At 45.0% G+C, this 12161-nt stretch overlaps 1 protein-coding gene across 5 annotated transcripts; it reads left to right on the top strand.

The window, feature by feature from the left end:
* Positions 1-1793: 1793 nt before the first annotated feature.
* On the top strand, positions 1794-7780 carry LOC120659224. 5 transcript variants are annotated; one of them, XM_039937283.1, is made up of 14 exons: positions 1794-1917; positions 2047-2101; positions 2190-3504; positions 3579-4354; positions 4438-4534; positions 4702-4841; positions 4927-5371; positions 5457-5663; positions 5770-5865; positions 5947-6048; positions 6168-6588; positions 6663-6816; positions 6906-7330; positions 7466-7780. In XM_039937283.1, exons 3-6 carry the CDS (start codon positions 3475-3477, stop codon positions 4702-4704), a joined length of 906 nt encoding a protein of 301 aa, XP_039793217.1. In that variant the 5' UTR covers positions 1794-1917; positions 2047-2101; positions 2190-3474; the 3' UTR covers positions 4705-4841; positions 4927-5371; positions 5457-5663; positions 5770-5865; positions 5947-6048; positions 6168-6588; positions 6663-6816; positions 6906-7330; positions 7466-7780. The 5 variants fall into 5 exon arrangements, 4 of the variants coding, with proteins under 4 accessions (XP_039793217.1, XP_039793215.1, XP_039793216.1 ...); XM_039937281.1 differs by having other exon boundaries at positions 2190-2722; positions 2829-4354; positions 7466-7750; XM_039937282.1 differs by having other exon boundaries at positions 2190-4354; positions 7039-7330.
* Positions 7781-12161: the final 4381 nt, after the last annotated feature.

The raw sequence follows: 12161 nt of genomic DNA, 5'->3' as shown, positions 1-12161 counted from the left end.
CCCGGTGACGACGACGATGAGCCGAACCTCGCCAGGTCTCCTCCACCATCGGTAACTTTCTCAAGCTGCTCCAGGTGCAAATCCAGATGCCGGCTGCGGAAGACGGCGGCGCCAGCGACGAAGACGGGAGCAGCGATGACAGCGCGCCGGCCCGGGGCACCAGGATTCGGGGGGGGGGGGGGGGGGGAGGGGGGAGGCGGAGCAGGAGGACAGGGCTGCACGACGACACCTCGTCGGAATCCGACGATGGCAGCTACAGCTATCGGCGGCAAGCTCTTCTGACATCGGAGCCGGACACGGAGAGGCTGCAACGCCTGGTGAATGAGATCTGTGCAGTCGTTCAGGCCAGTGACAGGGCGGAGGTTCACGGCAGCCGTTGGCTGGAGAGGTGGCGCCGCGAGCTGCAGGTCGTCGCAGACAGAGCCGACCGCGTGCTACCTGCTCTGGCGGCGCCTGATCATGAGCAGCCTACACCTCCGGTCCAAGCTCAAGCCACTCACTAGTACACAACCGTGATTTGAAGGCATTTCCTTAACCTGTATCCTACGTCGAGAGGCCTCTCGATTTAAGCTAAATCGAGAGCCCCTCCCCGTTACAGTACGAAACAACAAAGGGGGAGGAAGAGATAACAAAGGGGAAGAAGAAGGTTGAGCAATCCACGATCTCGAACTCCGGCGATGGGTGGGCGGGAGGTGGGCGGAGCGGTCGGCGGTGGGTAGCTGCCGGCCGTGGGCGGCGGTGGAGGCCGGCGGGGTTAGGGATTTGGGTTTCCGGGTTGGGGTGGGGTTCCATTACCGGCAGGTATAGAGGGATGGCCGGCGGCGGCGGCAAGCCCGGTGGTGGTTCCGGGTTGTGGGCGGCGAGGCCGGCGGCGATGGCGCCGCCGTCCAGGTGGTGGAGGACGGCGGTTGGGCGGGGTCAGCGGCGGGGGAACTCGGCAGCGGGGCAGGGGAGGTCAGCAGTGGCGGCAGGAAGGAGGGTAGGGTAGAGGTGGCGGTCCTCGCTGGCGTCGGAGGCGACGCCGGCGAGGGGGAGGTCGTCGGCGGGGCGGGGGCGGAGGAAGCCAGGAGCAAGATCGGGCGGAGAGATAGGGATGGAGGAAGACGATGTTGCTGTACGAGGCGGAGGGGGTCTCGACGGATTCTTATCCGGAGACCCCTCTCCGTGTAGATGCCTCCTTTTCTTAAAGGCATTTTCTTAAAATACCTTAGTTACTAATTACATAAAGGTATTTCTCTGAAAATGCCACTAAAAACGTTGCATTTGGAGGCAAAATTGAAATACGCCTGAATATATACACTACTTGGGGCGTTTTACAAAACGCCTGCTAAGAATAGAGGCATTTTTTTTTTCAAAAGTGCCTTTGTATCCTTGTCATACATGCATAAAAGCCCCTACCAATAACATGATGTCTATAGACACCCCCACCACGTTGCCTTCTTCTCTAATTGAATCGATCCCCAATTCAGATACGGAAACACCATGTTGGCCTGAGCGCCGCCGCAAGGGCTTGCGAGCTCGCCGACGCGGAGCTCCTCCTGCACCCCACCACCGCACATTCGCCGTCGATCGCTGCCGGCGCATATCTTCCTCCTCTACCTCGGGTCGAGCTGAGCAGGAGCAGAGCAGATCGCCGCCCCATTGTCGATTCCGACCAACTCCGGCCGCCGTTCGTCGATTCCTCCCGCGAGCACCTCCCCTTGCCCCCGCCATCAAGAGCTTTGCCGTCGTCCACCTCAGAATCGTTGATTTCGCCTTGGTCGCCGAGGCCCTACGCTGCATCATTCTCTGCTGCCGTCGGTGCCGAGATCCACAAGCGCTCCCTCACCAGGCCCATTCTCTGCTGCCGACTGAGCGCTAATTCCGTCGCCGAGGCCCCCTCAATCGCTCCTCCCTAAGCCCATACATCCCCTCGAGGTAAATTTTCATGACCACTCGTACGCTGTGAATCCTCAGTTGAGATGATCCCTTGATTCTATATTTAAGCCAATTTGTTGTATTGAACTTGATCCTTCTAAATCTGTTGTGTTAAATTAATTGCTATAGTGAGACCTACACATCGTGCAGCCATCATGGACAAGAGTTGGATGAAAGCACCTAGGTAACTAGTTAGATAGTGCTTCCTGTTTCGAATTAGTGAAGTACGGTTGGTTCTGTAGTTAGCTGATTTTTTCATCGTTGCATCTTAGGTGGTCAGTAGAGTATGATGAAGATCTTCAAAACTTTATAGAACTTGCCCTTTACACATCAGTGCAACAGAATAAGATACTTTGTCCCTGCGGGAATTGCGGAAATAATTACTGGTTAGAGGCGAGAAATGTTCGAGATCATTTAATATCTGTGGGTTTCATGGATGGATATACATCATGGATTCTTCATGGAGAAGGCATGTGATCATCTGTGCCAAATGTTTCCTCGAGCTCACAATCTGAAGAAGGGCATGCTGAGGGTGATGCGATGGACCAGATGCTAATGGAGGGGTTTGGCATGTATGATGCTGGTGCTTTAGGGGTAGATGAGGAATGTGAGGATGAACTAGATGTTGATGCAGAAGCATACTACAAGTTAGTCAGTGATGGGAGTCAACAATTGTATCCATGCTGCAAGAGATTCTCAAAGCTGAAATTTCTTGTCAGGCTCCTACACCTGAAGAATCTATGGGGGATCAGTAATGGATGCTTTGATGACCTTCTATCTTTAATTAAGGAGGCACTTCCAGAGGGTGAGTTGTTGCCAAAGAATTTCCATGAGGCCAAAAAATTCGTGAAGTCTATTGGAATTGGTTATAAGTGCATTGATGCTTGCATTAATGACTGCATATTGTTTAGGAAAGAATATGCCAATGCCAAGTTCTGTCCAGTGTGTAAATCAAGCAGGTGGAAGAGTGTGAAAGGTGGAGTCGATGGAAGACGTGTCCATAGAGTACCTGCAAAGGTTGTTCGCCATTTTCCATTGAAGAAGAGGCTCCAAAGGTTGTTCATGTCTTCGAAGACAGCATGTGACATGAGGTGGCATAGGGAAGGCCACACAAAAGATGGCCTGCTACGGCATCCAGCAGATTGATTTGGGCGAGGGATTTTATCTGGGGAAAGTATAGCAGCATGCGCCCATTGTCTCACCGACACAACTTCACTTCGGTTGCAACATGGGCACAAAACCTGTTATATGGGCCATCGTAGATTCTTAGATGTTGATCATAAGTTCAGATTTCAAGCTAGATTATTTGATGGCACTCAAGACTTTCGAGAGCCTCCAATTCAACTTTCAGGGAAGGACATATCCCAAATGACAAAAGACATGGTGACTATCTATGGGAAACTATAGAAGACTATTGATGACAAGGATAAGAGAAAGAGGAAGAGGAACAGTGAGGCTAGTGATGTGCATGATGCCAAGGTGTCAAAAGTATTCAAAAAGAGGTGTTGCTTGTTTCAATTACCATATTGGAGATGCTTCTTGTGCGCCACAATCTAGATGCCATGCATACAGAGAAAAATGTCTATGGTAATGTAGCCAATACCTTGCTTGCAGTTGATAAAAAATCAAAGGATAATTTGAATTCCCGCCTTGACCTTCAGGAAATGGGCATACGGCCAGATCTTCATCCACAAACAGAAGGGAGTAAATCATACCTACCTGCTGCACTATACTCATTGAGTCCACAAGAGAAAAGGATGTTCTGTCAAGTTCTGAAAGATGTGAAGTTCCCTGCTGGATATGCATCCAACTTGCAAAATAAGGTGCTTGTGGAGGAGAAGAAACTGGTTGGGTTGAAGACTCATGATTGTCATATTATAATGTGTGATGTGTTGCCCTTAGTCGTCAGCAGAATTTTACCAGAAAGAGTTTCCATGCCTTTGGTCTATCTTAGCCATTACTTTAAGAAATTATACTCAAAAGTTATTTGTGTTAGTGAGATTGAAAAGCTAGAAGCTGAGATCCCTGAAATCATGTCCCAGTTAGAAAAGGTTTTTCCTCCTTCCTTCTTTGATATCATGGTCCATTTGACTATTCATCTTGCAACAGAAGTAAGGCTTGCAGGACCGGTGCATTTTCGAAACATGTACCCAATAGAAAGATATCTATGTAAGTTGCAATCCATGGTTAGGACTCGTAGCCGTCCTAAGGGAGCAATAGCTGAAGGCTACCAATTTAATGAGAGTATGACATTTTGCTCACGGTATTTGCAAAGTCCTAGCAATGATTCTTGTGCCTTATCAAGCCAGCTACCTTACTTAAGAAAAGTTGGCCTTCCTTTGTCGGGGGCTTCTGCTTGTGAACTGTCCTACACATCATGGATCCAAGCTCAGCGATATGTGTTGATGAATTATCCTCAAATTACTCCATATGTCGAGTATGTCAGTAATCTCTTTTTATATGCCATCCATGTTCTCAATATTAGTATATGAGCCTAACTCTCCCTTTGTTTCCATGTAGAAAACATCTCAATGTCCTAGCTGCAAATAAGCACCAAAATAAACGAAATATTGAACGTGCCCATCACAACACTTTCCACACTTGGTTTTCAGACCATGTAAGTGCATATGATCTATATTTCCCACTACGGGCTAGGATACTAGATCATATTGATAAAATTATATTTTTTTAGGTTGAATGGTTGATATCTCTGGGTAATGATGTCCCTGATGATTCAGGAATGATTATGCATTTTCTAATTCATAGTTTATTATAATATTTCAGTAAAGATGAACAAAAGAGGAGTAACAGGCAGTAGAGGTAAATATTCTTATCAGGACTCTGCAATGAGTAACAAGAGAAGGCTTATGGAATATAGAGATGCACTTGAAGAAGCCAACATCCCACCATCTAAGATGCGAAAGGTAATAATAAATCACTTATGCTTAATGATATCTAGTGAAATGTCCATCTTTTGGCTCCCTAGCTGACGATTGTTTTTTATGCTAGGTCAATTTGGGATTGTCTGAATCTGAACAGTTCAAAAGCCTACCTGAAGGTGAAATAAGCAGCAGTGATGATGAATATGAAGACACTGATGATGAGGATATGAGTGAAGATGAGTCTGGATTTGAAGGTGTGGAAGAGAACTTTGAAGATAACTTGGTGCTTGAAAATGAACATGATCTAGAACATATGACCATGAATGGTGATTCTTACTAGCCTATAAGGAATGTGAGAGGTCCAACTAAGATGAAAAGAATGTGGAAAGAGCATGATCCTCAAAACAGGATTCAGTTGAATTAATAGATATGGCCAGCCATGTGGACTGAAGACCTGCAAATTAACAAGTTTTATTGGATACCTTGCTAGAGGAAAGGAAATACCTTTAGCAAGCAAAAATTGGAGCAAGGTAGATAAATCTCTTAAAGAGAAGTTATGGAAAACTATTCAGGTACATAGTTAAATATTTTACTTGATGATTTTGAAAGTTCATTTTCATTGAAATTGATATTGACTAAAAATATGACTGCATGTAGGGATTTTTTTAGATTGATGAGTCTTACAAACCTTGGGTTTTGAAGTCTGCAAGAAAAAAATGGAAAGACTTTAAGGTTGTTTTGAAGAGAAAGTACTTCAATCCTAATTTATCCAGGAGGCAAAATATCAGTAATGGTTGTGCCGGTAGGATTCCGGCACCCCAATGGGTGTGGTTGGTGAATCACTGGAAATCAGATGAGGGACAGGTGATACTTTATTAATTATTTCTAGAACTGATTACTACTTGTTTGATCTACCAATGCTACATAGGCTTCTTGCTATTCTAGTTTTGTCTCAACTTCATGTTCTCAGCTTAAATCTGAGAAGAACAAAGCTACTAGGGCACTACAGCTCAATTCAAGACACACAACTGGATCAAGAAGTAATGCGGTTGTTTTAGATCAACTGGTATTTCCTGACAGCATTGTCATTCTTTCCATCTACTATGTTGCCAAGTGTGTTTCCACTTACCACTGAATGCCCTTATAGGAGCTGAAGGAAGGTAGACAAATTGGGCATGCTGAGCTCTATGCTGCAACACATACCAGAAAAGATGGAAAGCCAATTGATGATTACAGCAGTGACAAAATTGTATGCCATTTTCTTTCACTTGTTGGTTTCTGTACATTGGTTCTGTCATGCTCAAGTTGCTTTGTATTTGCTTAGCAATGCACAAAGATTGATAAATTTGTCCCATTCTAATTTTTTAGGATGAAATTAGACGAAGATTTGATGAGGATCCTTCTTTGATTGCTGAGGAAACCCATGATAATGATTTTTTCTCGACATTGTTCCCAAAGGAGAGAAGTGGAAGAAGGCATGGTCTTGGGCTGTTAGCAGGTGGTGCAACCTCTGGACGCATATTTGAAGCTTTGGTTGAGGTGCAGGAAGTGATAGAAGAAAACAAAAAAGCTTTGGAGTGCGGTGCAGACGCTAATGTCAAACCAAGCTAAGTTGCAACAGCAATATGATGAACTGAAAAGTGAAGTTTCAGCTTCAGAAAGGTGCCCTTCTATTGAAAGTAGTCCAATAGTTAATCCAGTATCTCCAGATCATTTGCAATCTATGAATGGTGATGACCAAGCAGATTCAGTTTCACGTCCAAAAAAGAAACCTGAAATACAACTTGAGGTAAACCAAAATTCTATTTGAGTCTATTTACTAATTAGTCACAATTGCTAATCTTTTTTCTCTTCTGCTCTTAGGAAACAAGGAATATTGTGTTACCATGTCTGGAAAAAAACAAAGAGCATGATACCACAACCTACTCACCAGCAAAAAGGAAAGGACAAACCAACTCAACAAAGCCTTCCAGAGAAAGTAAAGAAACCAAGAAAAGTTAAGACACCACTCAATAAGGTGAGCGAGCTATACTTTTTTTGCAGATTAATTTTTTACTAAACTAATAGTAGATAGATGAAAGACTTAGGAGTAAAATTTCTTTGTAGGATGAGGTGAAAGATATAAAGTGTGGCATGGAGGTTGGTTTGGAGTCACCAAATAGTAAAAGGATGGTGGCATTGGGGACCATTCAGAAAACTGATAGCAAAACTAATGCAAGTGATGGTTATCCATTGGCAGATTGTGTTGAGGTCCTTGTCAGTGTTGCTTTTAACCAAACAACCATATTGCCTCGTGCACATGGGAAGATACAAAACCTGGGAAATGCAACTGCCCGTTGTATAGCATGGCCAAAGAAAAATGTATGTTCTGTGCGCTTAAGTGGGACTGTACAGCAAAAAAGGTCAACATCAAAATCTGAGGCTTCCAAGTTTAAAAATGGTCAGGGCGCTTCACAAATCATGTCTGAAAACAAGCTAGCAAGGAAGGTGTCTAAAGAAAAAGCAACATCTTGATGTTAGTACATTTAAAAGTAAGTTTCTCACTCTGATCTTTGGTTGGTCTTCTATTATAATCATTGATGCAAATTACTCCTGTTGTTTAGTACTCCAAAAATATGGTGTATTTGTCCATTATTTTACTCATCCAAATATCTTGTTCCAAGCAGGAAGCATGAATGAAGTGAGGACGACAGGAAGGCAAGGAACATCCATTGAGTACAGAGTTAAAGTTTGATGTGCAGCTTGATTCGAATTTTTTTGTGTAATCAAGTGAGCAAGAAATTTCACTCATTCAAGAGTCAGGATATAAGGAAAAATATTTGGAGATGGATATTTATTCATTTTTCTAGCTTCATTGATTGTGATTAGTTACAGATATGGATAGAAAACCAAGAACATATGAAATGTTAAGTGATTGAAAATAACAGACAATTCCTGATCCTGTTGGTTCACTTTCAAATACAATTGCTTGATTTGGTTCATCTTTAATTTGGTGGTTTTATTTTGAAGGCATTTATAGAAATGCCTCCATCAGCATTTGAGGGCGTTCTGAAAAATGCCCTACGAAGTTTCAAAGGCATCTTGCAGAATGCCTCTGAACGTAGCTTAGGCATTTTGAAAATGCCTTTATCATTGATTTTTAAAGGCGTTCTGAAAAGTGCCACCAAAGACCTTTTGCGTCCGTGTTTTCGGCAGCATTTTCAAAAATGCCTTAAATAGTCTGTGAAGGCATTTTGCCACTTTTGAAGGCATTTTAAAATGCCTCGTATCTTCAGTCATGTTGTAGTGATTGTGGCGGGCTGGCGGCGACCTCAGGCGACGAGCTTACGAGGACAGCGCAAAGCGTGGAGATGGCGGCTGCTCATCTCGACAACTTCCTCATGTTGGTCAGGTTTACTGCTGCCTTACGAGGACAGCGCAAAGCGTGGAGATGGCGGCTGCTCATCTCGACAACTTCCTCATGTTGGTCAGGTTTACTGCTGCCATGGATCGAGCCTCGTCAGATTGAGATTAGTCAGGTCAGGCAAAATAACTGGGGACTGGACTCTGGAGAGGCTTCACGAAAGGCTGATACTGTAAGCTTCCGACCGCAATCCGCCGGTCACGGTTCATGTTTTACCTTTGTGAGATAATGTCTTCCTGAGCTCAGAATTTGATCACGTTCGCATAGTTGTTGTGGTTTTTGGTAGTGGATCAGTTTCTTTTTCAGAGTAAAAAATATGGGTGATCCTTAAACTTGTCCAGAGGTGTCATTCCGATCTTTAAACTCTCAAAATGCATCTTCAGGTCTCCAAACTTGTCTCAATGTGTCATTTTGATGAATTTTTCATGTCCCTGAAAATTTCCACTAATTAATTGTATTGAAAATGGACTATTTATTAAACTATTTTTCCACCTAATTCATTTAGAAATTTTAGCACTAAGACCATTTTAATTCTGAATTAGCTGCCTATTAATCCTACATCATGAATTAATCAAGATCATTTGATATCAACGATGGAAATTATAGTTTTCTTGTTTAACATGGATATATCAATGCTAATCCTGGATATTTCATACTAACTATTTATATTTTGCATGCACTTTGTATAAATTTATTAAGATACTTCATTCTCATTCTTAATAAAAATCAAAATAACAATTTTATTAAATTTAAAGCAAAAGGATTTTTTTTCTTGACTTAAAGTAGCAAAACAACATTTATATTAAATTAAAAATAGCATTTTGAGAGTTTAGAGATCTGCATGACATCGCGGGACAAGTTTATGTGCCTAAATATGCATTTTGAGATATTAGGGATCTATGTGACACTTTGGAACAAGTTTAGGGATTTTGAGAGTTTAAGGATCTATATGGCACATCAGAATAAGTTTAGAGACCGATTGTGTACTTTACTCTTGACTTATCTTCTTGTAAGGAATGTTTTCAAGTATTTTTTTAGGAAGACACCTGGAAGGTGCCTCATGTCTTATTCATATCAAGGAAAACAATTGGTAGTACAACAGAAGTACAACTTGACACAAGACAATGCAAAGAAAATAAAATTACACTGAAGAGCTCTCTGATCGTCATCGTCAACCGATTGTTCGTCGTCCATCGGAGCTTGAAAAACACACTGAAAAGACAGTAAGGGAAAAGGACGCCTGCAAACGTCATCGCCACAAAAGGTTTTGATGACCGCAAAAACCACTCGCTGTTTACAACGAGATCTAGCAACCGCTGAAAAAACATTGGCTGGGGGAACACCCCAAACAACACAAGCTTGCAATTCTTCACCAGCAAAACAGAGTGCTTTTAAGTGTTTTAGATGCAGCTAAGCACTTGTTTTACAATTGTTCTGAAATGCTTTGTCATCATGTTGGTCAGGTGTGTCTTCGTTGCGTGTCACCTAGCATGCAATGCCTATTGCGACCAGTTGAACTTGTAATCAGGGCCGTCTGCCGGATTTGGAGGCCCGTGTGCGAAACACAAATGGAGGCCCACGGCGATGGCATGCGCGTGGCGAGCCGGCGACGAAGCAGCAACGGCGCGGCGCGGCAAGCCAGCGATAGTGCGGCCGGCGGCACGGCGATGACACCTCGACCTCAGCACGGACGGGCGACCGTCGAGCGACAAGCGATATGGTCACGGCATCAGTATTCACGTCGGTCAGTCGAACAAAGACATCGGCGATGGAGATGGCAACGGTATCTTCGCATGGAAGAAATTAGCAATGGGCCACTGCTGCTTCATTTCCCTCTAGTCCCAGCAGACATGGACCGTTGTTGCTCTAAACTACTATATGTTATGGGCCTTGATAGAATAATTTGGGGGCCCTTCAATTCGTGGGCTTCGACGGTCCTGCTTGTAATGCTAGCTGTACTGCTGTCTGCTGAATCCTTTTTATATAAGACTACTGCACGGTATATGAAACTTGAAAGCAGGTCAAGAACACTACACTACACTTGTAGCGAGTTCTATCTCAATTATGATTATGATGTGCACTGCATACACACACAGAGACACGCTGCCTGGGGATGTCCGAAATAAAATTATTACAAAGTGAATATATACCTTAATAATGTTGGGTCCGTCCTCGAGTGCACCGCACCATCAAATTGGCACATATGACGCTCTGAAAACAAGAATGGCCGATCGTGGAAAACAAACAAACAAACAAAATGATGCATGCCGCTGACCATCATCCATCTCGATCAGAGCGTTGGTTCAGTTAGGTTAAATTAGTTGCATTGGTGGTAGAGCAAGCAACACCAAGCTGCCATGTCTCGGCGCAAGCGCAAGGCGGCCGAGCTCGGCGACCACGCGCTCTCGGCGGCGGTGGGCGACGTCGTCTCCCGGACCATGTCCGCGGCGGTCGACAGGCACGACGCCAACGACCAGCTGGAGCGCCTGGGCACGCTGCTCCTCGCGGTGCACAGCGCCGTGGACGAGGCGGAGCGCGTCCACATCGCCGGCTGGTGGCTGCGCCGATGGCTCTGGAGGCTCCGCGACGCCGCGCTCGACGGCGACGAGGTGCAGAGGCTCTTCCGGCGGCGGCGGCTGGCCGAGCTGGCGGCCGAGAGGGCGCGCGGCAGGCTCTGGAACGCCGCGAGGCGCGTCGCGCGCTCGGCGAGGAGCTTGCTGCCGTGGCCCCTCGGCCGCCGCGGGGACGGTGGCGGCGACGGCTTATTATTGGACCGGCTCAGCCGCGCGGTGGCGAGGCTGGAGAAGCTCTGCGCGGGCCTCGGCGACTTCCTCAAGCTGCTCGAGCTGGAGATCGCGCGGTCGCTGCGGGCGCCTCCGCCATCCGGTCCCGCCGCAGAAGCTCGCGGCGATCCGGCCGAGTCCATCATCCTCAGTCAGCCGGACTACACGAGCCTCCACGATCGGAGTCCGAGCTCGACCTGTCCTGCATTTCGGACGACGAGGACGAGGCATTTCGCAAGCGGAGTACATGGCCTGCACGGTAACCACCATCGGCCTGCGGATCGTGACCCGGCGGAAGCTCCTCCGGCGAGCGACGACGGCCAAGCTGAGAAGTACACAAGCAACTGCTGGTGGAGACGAAGGCGCCACAGCGACCGATGAGGTGTGGGGGACGGCGGCGGCCAATCTATCTGAGGACCTTTGTCACGCTGGTCAGACTCTTCGCTGTCGTGGCTAATGCCGTGGCCTAGCTCGTTGAGCACAATTCGTTAGTCTTCTTTTTTTTTGAACCTGAATTCATTAGTCTTCTTCAGTCAGTGTTCAGACTCAAATTTTATCTCTGCAAATAGAAGCAGTAATGCAGTGTCCAGACTTGGAAAATCGAATTCTTAAGAAATCCACAAAATGAAGGCAATGTTTGTTGCTACCTCTGCTGTTTGTCTCATTAAAAAAACTGCATCCTTTTTTTTTTGAGGGCACTGTTAATTCCTAGCTGAAATCAGATCGTCCAGCCGACGGGCGCAGCTATGCATCGTAGAAGGTGATAAAAAACTTCTCCATCTCTACGGCTCAATCAAATTTTAGCCCAAACAAAATTCAACACGGAACAGAGGCATGAATACATGAAAGTCGGTGAGCACATGCTAAAGAGACAAATCTTATTACGTCATTAGCATGCAAATATGTTGCAGAATAGAAATAATAACAAAATCTTAAACCATGTATTCAAATTAAATTTTAATTGCACCATTGTGTTTCTACGACGAGACATTCAAAGCAAGACCGCATGTGAATATGCTTAGATGACGTTTTGAAAAGTATTGTATTTAAATAGAATATACTAAATTAATTATTTTTTTACAATTGGAGAAAATACAATATACAAGGAAAAAATATTTGAGAGTAATCTCAAATATACTACATGTCATAGATCTTGAGATCAAACAATTCATTATG

The sequence above is a fragment of the Panicum virgatum genome, chromosome 2N, assembly GCF_016808335.1.
Source record: "Panicum virgatum strain AP13 chromosome 2N, P.virgatum_v5, whole genome shotgun sequence".
Taxonomy (NCBI): domain Eukaryota; kingdom Viridiplantae; phylum Streptophyta; class Magnoliopsida; order Poales; family Poaceae; genus Panicum; species Panicum virgatum.
This window is presented reverse-complemented; position numbering and strand designations above follow the sequence as displayed.

Bases quoted from the DNA above. Each gene is read 5' to 3' on its own strand.
- LOC120659224 (XM_039937282.1), top strand. From the start codon at position 3,450: ATGCTTCTTGTGCGCCACAATCTAGATGCCATGCATACAGAGAAAAAT. The intron at 4,355-4,437 runs GTATGTCAGTAA...GTTTCCATGTAG, and splicing joins CAAATTACTCCATATGTCGA to AAAACATCTCAATGTCCTAG.